Genomic DNA, 16,210 nt, shown 5'->3' with positions numbered 1-16,210 from the left:
ATCCGTGGCTTGTTTTCTAACATTGTCTTTTATGGAGCAGAGGTTCTTCATTTTAATGAATTCCAGCTTAGCAATTATTTCTTTCATGGATTGTGTTTTGGTGTTACATCTAAAAAGATGTCACCATACCCAAGGTTATCTAGATTTTCTCCTGTTATTTTGTAGGAATTTTATAATTTTGCCTTTTGCATTTAAGTCCGTGATAATTTTGAAATAATTTTTGTAAAGGGTATAAAGTCTTCGTGTAGATTTATTTATTGCATGTGGAAGTCCAATTGTCCTAGCACCCTTTGTTGAAGAGACTGTCTTTTCTGTATTCTATTGCCCTTGCTCCTTTGTCAAAGATCAGTGCCATTTATTTTTATCTATCCACTTTTTAATGTATGTTTATTTACCTATTTTAAGAGAGAGAGAGAGAGAGAGAGCACCAGCAACAGAGAGACAGTGAGGGAGAGAGAGAATCCCAAGCAGGTTCCACACTGTTAGCGCAGAGCTAGACAATGGGCTCAATCCTAAGAACCGCAAGATCATGACCTGAACTGAAAACAAGAATCACTCAACTGACTGAGCCACGCAGGTGCCCCTGTGACATTTACTTTTATAAATCATTCATTTGTTTATGGTAGAAGGAATTTTGATAAGAATTAGTTACAAGATCATTATGGTCTTGCTAATGTCCATTCCTAGTCACTGAAGAGTTTATTCATTCAAAAAAAGTGAGAGCCTATGATGTGTACCATGCTAGGTACTGCGAGTACAGTGAGACAAACAAACATGGTGCCAGCCATCATAGAGATGAGAGTGTAGCAGGGGAAGTGGACACTAACTACTTAAATAATTTCAGGATTAAATGTAAAATTAGAATGGTAATAAACATAGGGAAATGATGCACAATATCATGATGACTTTGAAGGAATTTTAGCAGTATTTTTTAGGAGTGGAGTAAGAATCAATCAGGGAAGGGAGGGTGAAGGAATGTTCTAGGCAGAGGAAATAATGTGTAGAAAGGCCCCTTTGCTCATTCCAGGAAACAAGAGCAGCCCAGGTGATCTGGAAGGCATGAGCACGGCATAACTGTTAAAAACATAGAAATCTTGCATAGATAACTGTTAAAAACATAGACATCTTGTAATAAGAGTTTTAGTGTGTGTGTGTGTGCTGAGAGCAATGGGAAGCCATTGATGTGTTTTAATTGAAAAAAGGACTCAATAGATTAGGTTGAAGTGACCGTATTTTAGTTTTTAAAAGATCTCAGGAGGAGTATGTTAAATGGATAGGGTGCGTGAGATTAAAATTGAATCCAGACAGTCCTTAATACAGAGACTTTTGCAATTTTTAAGGCAGAAGTAATGAGTGGGCAGAAATGAAGAGAAGTCTGAATTTGAGAAAGGGTAGAGAATTTAATTAATGGAATATTGTGATGGACTGGACATGGAGAAAGATGTTAAGGAGAACACGTAGATGTATAAATTATATAATGGGACCATGATGGTCCTTCATTGAAAAAGTGCATGAGATGAAGAAATGATAGAAGCCAAAATAGGTTAACTCTTGAGAGATTTTAGTTGTGAAGTGTTGGGTATGAAGATGTTAGACTGCAGCCATGGGGAAATATAGGATCTAAAGAAGCTTTCTGTTCTCTGTGTTGTTTTAGAGATGTGAGAGATCTGAACATATTTAAAAGCCAGTGTAGAGACTGGCTGGTTATGGGGGAGAGGTTGAATATATGTGGGGGGGGGGGGGAGGGTAATGAATAATATAAGAAGTCTATGAAAAGGGTATATTGAAGATGGGCGGAAAGAAGGATCCAAAATAGTCATGTGGAGGGAATGGTTGCCTTTAGATAATGAGGAGGAAAAATAAAAGAGAGTAGTATAGGTGCAATGTTAAGGAGACAAGAAACACAAGTTAGTAAGCACTGACAATTCCAAAGTCAATTAATTGAAGTTGCTAGATTTTCCATCTCTGTTTTCTGTTAGGTTTACCACTTATGGACAGATTGACTATGGGAAATTGACCAGTGCTTCAGATTTAAAATGTCCTTATTCTTTGTCAACTATAATGCTGTCTTTTAAATAAATTGCTAACCCAGGTGAAATTAAGGTTTATGGTAGAATAACGTATCCTCATTAAATTTAAACTCTCTACCTCTAAAAGTTTGAATTCTTTTATTTTTTTTTAAATCATGAGTGTGTTTATTTTGATATTATTTGCAATGTGCCATGTGCGTGTGCGCGCGTGTGTGTGTATAGGTGTTTGTGAAAATCACATCTTCTAAATTTATACAAACCTTGTGAAATGTGCATTTTGTAAATTTTTGATAAATGTTTCCTGTAGCACAGTGATATTTCAGGGTGGGAAGGAGGTCACATCCATTCTCTTATCTTCAGATTGGTGAAAAATCATATTGTAGTTCAAAGCTGTTCAAGTAAGTCCTTGCTCCGTTTTCCCACCCTGTCTTCAGTGATATTATTTGGAGTCAGCAATCAATGGATTCCATCCCTCTGAGACTTGCTTAACCTACAGCTGCTGATATAATACAGGCAAGAGCTTGCTACTTTATCTGAATTGTCCATCGCTACCTTAATGAGTGAAATGGTTAAGTAGAGGAGGGGGCGAGTCTTAAGGAATGTGTGTACCATTTGAGCTGAATATTTCAGTGTATGTAGAGAGAGGGAGGGTGAGAGAGAAATCCACTTACATCACTAGAACTGCATTGAGTGTGAGCCTTGCAGGTTAAGAGACAGACTACAGTGTCTTGCTTTCTGCAGGAAGCAGCAATGCCGTTTGTTTCCTAAGAGGAATTTTTTATTTAGAAAAGGAAGCTTTCTCTCTACCCAGGAAATGGCTTTCCTTGTGCGTTGCTATGCCAACTGCCTGCAGCCATGGTCCTCCAAAGTAAGCACAATAATGTAATTATATTGGTGTATTGCATTCAGACTCATGATTCTCGAGATTGTGTGTGTGCATGTGCTGTGTTTCTGTTAGTGACTCTTTTGCTAGCAGTCATGCTTGTGTTGAGTGTGAGGGACAGACATCATTAAATTAAATGTCCATCAGTGTCATGCTGCTAAGATTAATTGTGCAAACTTGGTTAGTGGAGTGGGACAGAGATCACTGGTCACCACTCTGTCAGCATCATTAGCAGCTAGGGAGGAGGTCCCGATTCACATGCTCTGCCCTGATTTTTTTCTTTCTTTCTTTTTCTTTTTTCTTTTTTTCTTGGTTGGAGGGGTCCGTATGTGTGGTTGCAAATGAAACAAGAGTATTAACAATGCTTGGCTGAATGCTAGAGACTGGTTCTTCTAGCACCCTGACTAATATAATTCTGTATTAAGCCTTTTTGAGGAGAGTCTGTGTGCAGTCAGCCATTTTAGCTTTTTTTTTTTTTTTTTCTTCTTTTGCCTCTTGTTCTTCAATCTCAGAAATGATCTTGTTCTCTTGGAAGACTGAGAGCTGTATAAGATTTCCTCAGTCTTGTCATAGCCTAAGATGGTTAGAGTTTCAATGTTATAAAAATGGAGACGAACACCGTTGTTCGGATTCCTTTTCTGGTCTACAAGTGTGAGGGGTTTTTTAAGCTTTACCAGTAGTGACACTTTAAGCTGCAGCTTCGTTTCCTCCTCCCTCTTTTTTTTTTTTTTTTTCCTTTTTCTTTTTTAATTTAATGCTGTAGAGAGTGACTTGCCATCCATGAGAGATTGGTACATGATGTGTAAATTCAGTTCAGCATATGTTTCTTCATTATGAAACCACTAGCAGTCCCAGCTAACCATGGAGTTATGGGCCAGCAGGAGAAACATTCAGTAAGTATCGCAAATGCTGCTTGTGCTTCGATAGCACATCCTAGAGAATTGCTTTAAAAATGGGAATTCTTGCTGCTTCTGTTCAGGGAAAACTGGTTTTTTAGAGGGTATGATAGTCTGCTTGAGGGAGGGAGGGTAAGTTACGACCAGCTTGTTCTTCCAATTTTGTTGTGATTTTTTTTTTTTTTTTAATTTTTAAACAAGACCAACAATTCATTTAAGGCAAAATATTGGACCGCCCGTTTTTATAGTCAGAAATTAGAGCTTGGCAATTCAGCTTTAACTAATACTCGAAGAGTTTTTGAGAAATGTTTTTGTAGTTGAATTTAATGAGAGATTATGAAAGGGGTTATTGGGAACAGACATCTGTGGTAAGGAATTCACATGTAGGTTTGAGGAAGGGAGGGAGAGCTTTGGGTATTGATTTGGTAATAAAACGTTTGGTCAGTGGGACTCATCTGACTTCTTAACATGCATTAATAGGTGATAAAAACAGAGGATAATTTTTTTTAATGCCACAAGTATTGCTTCTTTATAATTGATCCCATGAGTCAGCTATGCATTTGTCATGCTGAAATCCCACAGGCAGCTACTGCTGTTTGTGAGAAACAGTCTTCTATGGTTAACACCAAGTCTGAGCCTCCTGTTTGAGGAATGTGAGTTCTCACAGTGCTACTTTTACATCACCGTGTTGGAAGTTTTCTGCCATCACACTAATTCATATGTTTTAGATCGATATATATTTTTTCAATTCCCCAAATGAAAACACATAAATTTAGGCAGCTTATATAGTAATCTTAAGTATTTTTGAATTGCCTATTTTTACACCTTAGCATGCAGCAGGTATTATATTAGGGTATAGGAATTATCTTTTGTGTACTCTAAGAAAGATAAGATGTTAAACTGCAAAAATAGAGATAAATCGCTGAAAATTTAAAATCTCTATAAATTTACAGAGAGGAGGCCATGAATTTAGAATATTTTGATACTTAGGTTTATGGGTATAGTTTAATTTTGTTCATTATTATGAACAAAATTATTAGCTAAACCCAAGAGGTTTTCTTAGATGAAGTGACTCTTAAGGCAGTATCTCACTTTTCCAAAGAACCACAGGATATTATTTTTTTTTGTTTATTTATTTATTTTTAGAGAGAGAGAGAATGAGCAGGGGAGGAGGGGCAGAGAGAGAGGAAGAGAAAGAATCCCAAGCAGGCTCCACACTGTCAGCACAGAGCCCAGTGCAGGGTTCAGTCTTACAAACCATGAGATCATGACCTGAGCTGAAATCAGGAGTCAGACGCTTAACTGACTGAGCCACCCAGGCGCCCAGAACCAGAGGATGTTCTTAGGGCAGTAGCTGTGTTAGAAGCATGTTATGATACTGTGCTCAGAGCCCAGCCCCTTCATAATGAGATCCTAATGGTACCACACTAGTTAAAACTCTTTGGGTCAGATCCAGAAAAAGACCAGCCTTATACTTAATTTCACTAATAGGAAAGGTTATAGAGAAGTTCCACTGTAGTTTGATTTTATTAGCAGGACCTTTGAAATTAAGCTCTTCTATAATCATGCTTTTCCCACGTAAAAGAACATTACTTAAAACTACTTGAGGAGCCTCAGAAGAACAGTTTAAACTTCAGATTCCTTGTCTACCTTTATCGTATTATCCTTTCTCAAAATGAAGGGGGGTATTTAAATTAATAATATAATTTTAATGGACAAAAAAAACCTGTTAAAATTACTGGTGGTGGTGGGGAAAGTATTACTAAATTTTTGACAACAAGAGCAGTTGGGACAGAAAAATACCAGATAGTACCTAAGCTAGAGCACCTAGTACACTATTCTATAAGCATATTTGTTTCTTCACAAGTGCTTTGTGTGTGTATTTCACCGAAATTTGGGGTAATACTGTGACAGACGTAACTCTAGCCACAAAATGGCCTCAGATGAAGCAATTTCTAAAAAACATGTGAATGGTATTTCCCATGATACTTTGACAAGCCGCAATACTAGAATTGGCCATCTCGGAGCATCATGTGCAGCAAAGCTGGCAGCCTGTGATGTCAAGATCTTGCTGTATACTTGTTGATGAGTTTGTTGGTTACTTAGACTTTGCTGTGTAATGAGCAGACCTTTAAGATTTTAATTATGTGCAAAGAGTTGAATAGGAGAACAATTACTCTGGCTGTCACATAATAGGTGACTCAGTAAACCTTTGAGCAAAAATTAGTGAGAATGTCCCTCTTTTGACCTATGAGGCTTTAGGAGAATGTCAGAGCTAATTTTAAATGAGTAAAATTTAGTAAATTCAACAATATTTCCATTTTTGCTTCTACAGAAGGTTGTGGCTTTGTAAGTGGCTTTGCTTCTTTGACAATAGAGGGGAGTCAGAAACCAAAAAGCATTAAGTTGGGCACTTAAAAAAAAAAAGCAAACTGTGATTGGGCACCAGTAGTAAACCCAGTTACTGTGCTTTGTCAGAATTTTTCAGATCTTACAGGCTTTTACTCTTTATTTCTGTCTAGCTCAGTGTATATCTCAGTTGTTGGCACATAGCAGGTGCACAGTAAATACTCTTGAATTTCTCATTTAATTGAATTTTGGGATTAACGAAGTTTCACTTAACCTGTTAAACTAGTAAATTTCATGTATTTTATTATATCTCCTCCCCTTGCCAGTTCTATATGGTCAGTTGATAACACTGGGATGAATACCTGTGTGTCCCTAAAAATGCATCCAGCACTGGGCTGTATTCTTATAGTCAGCTAGTGCTTTCATCCACTCTTTAGAGGAACCTTCTGGTTTTGTGAATTTTGAAAATAAAATACATTTTAAAAATGTATGATAAAACTGCATTTGCCAAAAGACTACTGTTGAACATTAGTTGCACGGATGGTTAGTAGATGTTACACGAAGAAAAGTTTTATAAGCTCAATAAGTTGGGGAAAAACCTTAGGATAACATTAAAGGTGTCGTTACTCTGTTCACCAACTGTTTTTCAACCTGCTTGTCCCCTTTTTGTCTGCCTCAGGTTATCTAACGGGAACAGTACTCCTTAAGTGTTCTTTGGCCACTTCTGCACTATTAAAATGTCTTTGAAACTTGCAAAGTTTTAAATGAGTTACTTAAAATGAATCAGCTCGATACTGTGAAACTGATAATCCCTTTTCCAGTTGTTCATTTGTCCCCAAATTACAGTATATATAGTGCACTGTACTTATAGCAAATGAAACCTCAGTCATGATTAAATAATAATTTTAAAAAGTGGTGTGCATAAGAAAATGCTTTACTTAAGTGTAGGGAATACATCGCAATAGCTGTCATTTATTGAGTACTTACAGTATGACAGGCACTATATATTATCTGACTTAATTATTACAACAACTCTCTAAAGAAAGATGTATTATCACTTTTTTTTTTTTTTAGAGATAACAAAACTGAGGCTTAGCAAGATAAAAAATAATGTTTTCCAAGGACTAGTAAGTGAGCCATGATTGGAACCCAGGGTTGTCTGGTATCATAGCCCTGCTTTCACCACAAACATATAGCACTTCTCTGTGTGTAGCCAAATTTAGAGTACATTAGGTGTGTAGATTGTATAGTTACAGAGCTGGTATTAATCAGTGGAGTACATAACTTGAAAGAAATGCTTGCTTTTCTCCTGCTCCTCTTTTTTCCTGTTGTGTGTGCCATCCCAAGCACTGTTAATAGAAAACAGCAACAATATCGTGATCAAAATTATTGTAGAAAACTTTTATACAGATAGTTTTACAAAGCTGTTTATTGCTATGTGCAATTTGGATGTTCTCTTAAGACTTAAGGTGGGATGATCAGGAGTAGATGGTATTTAGCTCAATTCCTTCTTTTCACTTTTTTGTGTTTGTCCTTATCACACATGGACCTTTTTATTTTTGCTGCTTAACTCTTTTTTATTTATTTTTTAAAAAATGTTTTTATTTATTTTTGAGACAGAGAGAGACAGAGCATGAGCAGGGGAGAGGCAGAGAGAGAGGGAGACACAGAATCCGAAGCAGGCTCCAGGCTCTGAGCTGTCAGCACAGAGCCTGACGCGGGGCTTGAACTCATGGACTGTGAGATCATGACCTGAGCTGAAGTCGGACGCTTAACCGACTGAGCCACCCAGGCGCCCCTGCTTAACTCTTTAAACATAAACTTGATGCCTCAGCTTCCTCTGTTGACTTTGTAACTTGTGACAGCCTGACCTTGGCCGTTTGTGTTCCCTTGGAAGCACTGAGTTCTTGCTGTTTCGCCTTCCCTGTTTCTGCTTTAATGAAGTCTGCATCTGTCATGGAACCCAACTTAATTCATGATCACCTCTCTGAAGTCCATACTGGTCATGGCTTGTTTGTAGCCATAAATATAAATCTCATTATTTCATAAGCCTCTTAACCATGAAGGATATAATATAGCTTAAACATATGTCTAAATTCCTGTTGGTCACTAAGTACCTCTATAATCTATATTCTCTTCCTTATGAACATATTTTCCTCCAAGAATGTTTGTTTGTTTGTTTGTTTGTTTGTTTGTTTTTTAGGACAAGATGATCTGATTACAAGACACTTTAGGTTCATTTTCTTTTCCCATTTCTCAGTGTGCAGTGCTCTTTGCTTGACTTTCACTTGTTCTTTATCTCTTTATATTCATCTCTGGTTTCTCTGAATAATGATTAGTGGCTGCTGATATGTAATGTTTGATTTTATTTGTTCTTCTAACCAGTACTTGTAAATTCGGTTGGTATTTACAGTTAGATGAGAGACTATATCTTGATTGAATTCTCCCCCTTCCTTATACCATGTATTAAGGATATGATTGGAATTCAGAATTGCTAAACTGTTAAGAGTACAGTATAGAGGGGCAAGTACAGTATAGAGGAGCACCTGGGTGGCTCAGTTGTGTGTCCAACTCTTGATTTTGGCTCAGGTCATGATCTCACAGTCGTGAAATTGAGTCCTGCATCAGGCTGTGCTGGGCATAGAACCTGCTTGGGATTCTCTCTCTCCCTCTCCCCCTCCCCTTCCCCTTCTCACTCGGTCGCTCTTTCTTAAAGGGGAAAAAAATACAGTATAGAGAAGGAAGAATAACAGGAAGGAAGTATAGGATGAAAGAATAACATGGGAGGGTCCGAGGCAAGAAGATGTAGAAGGATATGGGGAATCAAAAGGTTAAGAAACTCAGTGAGATCTTTGCTGTTGGGATGAATCATATTAGGGAGTAGGTCAATACAGGTGATGGAGAAGAAGATGGTAGGATACCTAACAAATCATGACTAGAATTTGAAGATACAGCAAAGGAGTGTAGCCTCCTGTTCATCTCCACCCTCTAAGCACCTTCCCCATCTTTATAACTAGAAAAGATTTAAGAAGAGTCAATTTTTAAAAAATTGCTTTTATCCTACCATGACAATTTGACCTTGTCTGTAAATATTGGGTAGAGTATCTCTTTAATATAATTCAGTGCATTTTCCTTAGCAATATAGAAAATAGCACTAAGACTAATTATAGATGTTAGATTATGTGTCTTTTGGGTTAAAACTCCACCTTTTCTTTGTCTGATTTTTTTTTTTTTTGGTGTATTATGACAGATATATTTCCTGAGATGAAATAAACTTATTTCTTGGGGAGGTTTTTCACTGTGCTAGCTAGCAAAGAGGCCTGAGAGGAAGCAATATCCTATTGTTTTATTCAAGGACAAGGTCATCTTGCCTTGGATTTGGGCCAAGAAACCCTAGCAACAAATAATAGATCTTTTTACCCTGTTAGAAGTGAAGAAATCTATTTTAGAAACTTGCAGTGTATTGCATACACTACTTACACGTGTAAGACTGAAAAAAGCTCTGTCTCATTGTGAGATATATTAAAGAAAAATCCTTACTTTCAGTCAAAAGAAGAACCATACTTCCTACCTTTTAAATTTTCCTTACTTTTAAATATTGTTTAATGATCCGTTTTAAAAGAGACTGTATAAAAATTAAATCAATTAAAATTAGTGAAAAGAGAATGTTTAAAATGCATCATTAGAAGCTCAGTTATTCTCCTTTAACTATTTAACCATAGTGAGATCACTAATCATAGTTTTTCTTTCCCATTTGAAATAACATATTTTATGTGTTTAAAATATTGATACTTAATTTGCATCAAAATAAATGCTCTATAAATTTGGTCATGTAGCTATAAATGTCCCTGAGATGTAACCTAAGATTTCTTTAGTCCATTTCTTTGATTTTAGGCCTGACAATACTCTCAAATATATTACTCAGGTAATCTAAGAATCCATCTAGAGTAAGCATTCAGTTTTCTTCATTTTCCTGTCCTTAATAATTAAAAATTAATTTTTTAATGTTTATTTATTTTTGAGAGAGGGAGAGAATAGTCAGGGGAGGGGCAGAGAGAGGGACACTGAGGATCCGAAGCAGGCTCTGCTGCAGGGCTCGAACCCACAAACCACAAGATCATAACCCGAGCCAAAATCAGACACTTAACTGACTGAGTTACCCAGGTGCCCCTATTTTTATTTAATTTAAATTCCTGATGAAGTATGTTTCAATGTTTATGTACTTAGTGAAAAGAAAACGAATAACTTACTACTGTCATGTCTGTGGCAGTGTTTTGTAAACTTTGGAAAACTTTGCCTATTAAGATCAAATAACCATTTTATCATTATCCATATATTTTATTTGGATTATGGTTTGGACCTGAGTTTTGTTTTTTTTTTAAGAGATTTTAACAACAAAAGAACATGAGTATCTGAATGTATATAGAGATACACCTGTGCGTGTGTGTGTGTGTGTGTGTGTGTGTGTGTGTGTGTGTGTGTGTGTGTTTTAAATGAAAGTTTGTAAATGTGTCCTTCAGGGCTCTCTTAATTTCCTGTTCTAGATCTCCACTTTCACTGACCTCCTTATTTTTCTTCATCATTTAAAAATGAAGTTTATCTTTGAAGACCTGACATATACTTAGGATTATTTCCATTTATAGTATTAAAATGCCAGTGCTATTAGTACTGTCATAGGAGTTACACATGACTGGTTAAATATTGTGCCCAGTTTTTGGAAACATAGATAAGAAGCATGTACAAATGCATGTAAGAGAAGATAAATACAGATTTATACTCTGAAGCACATGAAGAAATGAAATGATATAACAGCATACACTCACAAAAACAACATATCCCTCTATGTTGTGCATTATACAGGTGATCCCTTTTAAGCAATCAGTCCCTCTCCTTGCCCTTTCTGTTGGTATAGAAACACCCTTGCCACAAAGAACTCATCAGTTGTCAACCTCTGCCATTTCTTCTTATTAATTGAACCTGTAGCATAAGCCTCTTATGTTGTATTCTTTTCTCTCATATATAGTGTGTATATGATATATAATGATTGATTTTAATTGTACAGTCTATGTACAAGTTATTCACACAACTTACCAGTCAACCCCTTATATGTGTTTCCTTTGTATGTTAAGTCACTGTATAAATATTCCCCACACACTTCAGATCTCTTCATTCCATATCAGTACACCAGATCACACTACATGTTAATTGTAAAGGCTGTTAGTCATGTATTAACCTTACATTTGTTGATTGATAAAGTGATAGTTTAAAACACCTTTCAGGGGAGCCTGGGTAGCTCAGTCGGCCAAGCATCCAACTTTGGCTCAGGTCATGACCTCACGGTTCATGGGTTTGAGCCCCGCATTGGGCTCTGTGTTGACAGCTCAGAGCCTGGGGCCTGCTTCAGATTGTGTCTCCGTCTCTGCCCGTCCCCAACTCACATTCTGTATGTCTGTCTGTCTCTCTTTCTCTCTCAAAAATAAACATTAAAAAAGATTTTTTTAACACCTTTCAGACTGAAGTACATATTCTTTTTTTGTGAACTCCAGAGAAATACATTATTGGCTTATAAATTGACTTGGAATGATTATAAAATGAAATTCCCCCATATATGTATGTATGTGTGTGTGTGTGTGTGTGTGTGTGTGTGTATATATATATATATATATATATATATATATAAACCCATAATCTCATTTCTAATTTAGGTATATAGATGAAGCTAGAATTTAGCATTCTGCCTGGTTTATTTTATGGGTAAAAGCTTTATTTATTTATTTATCTATTTATTTATTTTGAGAGAGAGTACGCATGAGTGGGGGAGGGGCACAGAGAGAGGGAGATGGAGAATCCCAAGCAGGCTCTGCACTGTCAGAGCAGAGCCCAAAGCAGGGCTCGATATCACAAACCATGGAATCATGACCTGAGTCAAAATCAAGAGTTGGATGCTTAACCAACTGAGCCACCCAGGCACCCTGGTGAAAACTAATTTTAATTAGAGAACTTAAAAATACAGGTTATTATGGAAGCACCTTATAATTATTTCCAATAGGTCAACTTCTTCATTAAGTTTAGGTGCTAGTACACAACTTCATGCCTTTCAAAATAAAGACAAGCATGGCTGTAAAAAGAAAAAAGCTATAGAATTGAAATCTTGTTTGCCTCTGACCTCCTAGAGAAAAAGAATGGGTTCAGTAGATATTTCTACTCTCTGAACTATTTTGAGTAAATGAAAGCACTCTTTTTTCCCCCCTCAGTAATCAGGAAAAACGTGGAGTTAAGGGGGAATATTGTGACATGCAGTTTTCCTGGGTTTTATGGAACCGAGAAGTGTATAGCACTTTTACTATTAGTGAAAAAGAAGACTGCTTAGATATCAATAAGGATTTAGAAAGATTCTATAGTCACTGGGCCATAGTGGCTGAGCTGGGTGGTAGGGGGCGGGGTGGCAGTTGGGGGGGAGGTTGGCAGAAGTTGAGTGATGAATGAATACAATTTACAACCTAGGTTTCCAGACACGGAGATGTGAAGGATGAGATTAGCTTTTTCTTTACGGCTAATTAATCTCATACTTACTTGTTTTCTTAAAATTACACTTTTTTTTCATTGTAAATGGCAATTAAAAATATGCATTTTATATTTGTATTATATTCATGTAGAAAGTTTCCTATTTCTTGTTTGAATTAATTACATTTGTGGAAATAATCAAATGTCAAAATTACACTACTTTAGAGATAACATTTACCTAAATATAAAAATAAAATTATTTTAGAAGAGATACCCTTTGAATAGGCAAACTAATTTTTGGTGCTTGTTTGCTTTGTGTTATGGTTATTCAGGTGGCAGTTTAATCTGTGGTTTGTCTGCATTATTTTTATGCATAATTTGTAATTTAAAAATTACATAGCTTATATGGTCATTGAAGAAAAAAATAGAAAACATGTGAAGACAAGGACAAAAAGAATCATAGCTTCAGTACTCAGATCAAAACCGTAGTAACATTTTATTATTTTATTATTATTTTTTTTAATGTTTATTATTTTTGAGAGAGTGACAGAGCACGAGCAGGAGAGGGGACAGAGAGAGAGAGGGAGACAGAATCCGAAATAGGCTCCAGGCTCTGAGCTGTCAGCACAGAGCCTGATGCGGGGCTCAAACCTATGAACTGCAAGATCATGACCTGAGCCAAAGTCGGATGCCTAACCGACTGAGCCACCCAGCTACACCAAAACCATTAGTAATACTTCAATACATATCTTCTTATTGCAGACATGTTCATATTATACCGTAGTATAAAATCTGGTAATAGCATTTGTTCTAGATTTTCCTTCCCTTCAAAATATATGTAGAAAATATATTTAAGGACAACTGATTTAAGAGACACATTGTAACTATTATGAAGCTCTCATCATAAGTTGCTTTGTCTACTTTATAGTTTTAAAGTTTGCCATATATTAATATGTAAGATGTATTATATATAATATTTTACATTTTGAGGGAAAAGTTATTTACTTAAGAGCTTCTTTAGTTAGGGGTGCCTGGGTGGCTCTGTTGTTTAAGCGTCCAACTTTGGCTCAGGTCATGATCTCACACTTCGTGGGTTCAAGCCCCACATTGGGCTCTGTGCTGACAGCTCAGAGCCTGGAGCCTGTTTCGGATTCTGTGTCTCCCTCTCTCTCTGTCCCTCCCCTGCTTATACTGTTTCTGTCTCTCTCTCTCAAAAATAAATAAACATTAAAAAGAGAGAGAGCTTCTTTAGTTAGTGTTAGAATTCCATCCTGAATATGGAAGAGAAATATTTGTATTTTGGTAAAGTATACTATATTCAAATCGTGCTTTTCTTAATGTTTATGAAAAATTTTAAGGTATCGGAAGTCAATATTAAAATGTCAAAAGAAAAAAGTAAGTGAACTTTCAAATAGCTTAGCTAAAGAAAATACAAACACCCGTTACAGCGTCCCTGTCCTCTTCCCTTTCCACTATACCTCATGTCATTTATTGCCGAAACTTTTTGTGTTCCTTTTAGTTGGGCATGTTCCCAGATTTCTTTACTCTTCATTATTCTGTTTGCTTATTGTCCCCCGGAAAAAAAATTAACAACTTTACATACATGAGATTTAAAGCCCGTCTGTTGAAGAACAAACATCACAAAAGCTGACAATAGTGATATTAAATGAAAACATAATTTTGCTCCAGAAAAATAGATATGGATAACTTAAATGCCACTCAGTGTTTTCTTAGAGAAAGACTACTTAAGCTCTATCTTTGGCTAGAAGAAGAGAATGTAGATTATAGTTCTCAAATAATAGAAGTGTTTTCAGTATTAGCTGAATAAAATATTAAAATAAGAAAAGAAAACATTGACTATTTTCTTGTGGGTTTTATCCAGATTTCTGTAGAAGAGATTTAAAAATATGGTTTGAAAATTTTGCATCTGGTTGCATACATTTAAATGCTTGGGTGAGCAGCATGGATGAAAAGTACGTAGGAGCACACAAGCAGGAATGTCATGTGTGATTTGAGTAGTCTGCAAAGAAGGCAATAAGACTTGAGCTGCGCCACAAATAAGGACAGGGGATAAGCAAGATGTGAAGAAAAAAGGAAATGGGAGAAATTTTTGTAATGCAAACAGAATGAGCTAAAACAGTGAATCAAAAGTGTTCGTGTAGAGTCAAGGAACAGTGAGTATAGATCAGCTTGGCTGAACTGGAGGGGCAACTGTAGGAGCACAGGTTGATGAGAGAGGGGTCAGACTGTAGAACCCTTTGTCAGGTCAAAGAGTTTGGACCTGTTGCTGTGTGGATTCATGTAAGAATTAGAAAGCCATTTATGGTAGAATAGAGTGAAAAGTGGGATGTGGCCAGGGTACCACCTGGGATCGTAATGTTCAGGAGTTAAGTTTTCTGAAGTACAGGCTTTCTTTTAGGTCTTTCTTTAGAATAGCTAGCAGTCAAATCATTTCTACTGATCTGGACATAGTTGACTAATCATTTCTTCTAACTGTATTATGTGAGCAGGTAGGATAGATCAAGAATTCCTTGGGATTGTTTTCCTTAAAAATTTGTATGTGTTTTAATGAAAATGTCATTTTTCATCAAATCTAAGACACATTGATTGGTTCGCCTTGCTTTAAATAACCCAGTATTTTCTTTTCATTGATTTTAAGATGGATCACAATTTCAAAGACGTTAAAACAAAGAAGAAATTGCGTATCTTAGAATAGGTGAAATATGATATGAGTGTACAACTAATGGTGTTTAACATTTGTATGTTATAATAAGAGTGTGCATATTGTCACAGAATTAGATCTACGAAATCACTGTTTGAGGAAAATGTGTTCTGTATTTGGTCTTGGTTACTCGACTGTCAACAGGACTTGCCTCTGTCTCAGTTGCCCACAGAAGAGCGGCCAGAGAGACACGTGCTGACATGTGCACTAGTGTTATGTGTGGGGCCTCATGGAGGAATGTACGGGGGGCAGCTGGGGCCTACCAGGTGGATAGGAGTAGGTGTAAGGAATAAGGGCATTTCAGGCAGATAGGTTTTGGAGGTTTTAAGCAGCAGATCAGAGGCATCTGATAGAAGAACTAGAAGCCCAAGATGAAATGAGGTTGAAGATGCCCTGCTCTCCTGTTGGTTTCAGTACTGTAATTTTATCATTTAGAGGATGCTGTCTCTTCTACGCAAAGGAAACTGAATACTGAAATATATTAAAATAACTACCTAGGATCTACAGGAGCTCTTAGAACCTAGCAGTGGATGGAGAGGGGGAATCTCATTTCGGTTTCTAGGAGTACTTTCACTTTCTGACTATAAAAATAACCCTATTTAGGAAATAGTTTGTGCATAAAGTAATGACAACTGTGGTGTGAACAGTTGTAGCCTTTGTGAAGAGAGTTATGTATACAAAGAGAAGAGATGAGTAAGAACTGTATGTAGCGTAGTGGTCAGAGGAGGGCTCCAGAGCCAGGAGCTTGAACTTCTATTCTGGTTTCACCACTCACAAGCTATGTGAGCCTAGCTAATTTATTTAGCTTCCCTATTACGTGGAATCC

The 16,210-nt window shown here is 36.7% G+C and overlaps 1 protein-coding gene across 12 annotated transcripts in view; it reads left to right on the top strand.

Annotated features, from left to right (window-relative positions):
- The window catches only part of RAPGEF2 (Rap guanine nucleotide exchange factor 2), a 248,415-nt gene that overhangs the window by 153,991 nt on the left and 78,214 nt on the right, over positions 1 to 16,210 (top strand). The window contains exon 1 of one of the 12 annotated variants that reach the window (XM_040471461.1): positions 2,770 to 2,898. The exons of 8 other annotated variants lie outside the window; for them this stretch is intronic. In XM_040471461.1, the coding sequence (XP_040327395.1) occupies positions 2,845 to 2,898 (54 nt within the window). In that variant the 5' untranslated portion in view covers positions 2,770 to 2,844. Of the gene's footprint in view, positions 1 to 2,769; positions 2,899 to 3,655; positions 3,807 to 16,210 lie in introns of those variants that run through there. 3 more of the 12 variants (XM_040471454.1, XM_040471469.1, XM_040471477.1) reach the window with 3 other exon arrangements.

This window comes from Herpailurus yagouaroundi, unplaced genomic scaffold, assembly GCF_014898765.1.
Source record: "Herpailurus yagouaroundi ecotype Mexico unplaced genomic scaffold, PumYag 28, whole genome shotgun sequence".
NCBI classification, from domain to species: domain Eukaryota; kingdom Metazoa; phylum Chordata; class Mammalia; order Carnivora; family Felidae; genus Herpailurus; species Herpailurus yagouaroundi.
Note: the sequence above shows the minus strand (reverse complement) of the source record. Positions and strands in the feature narration are given on the sequence as shown.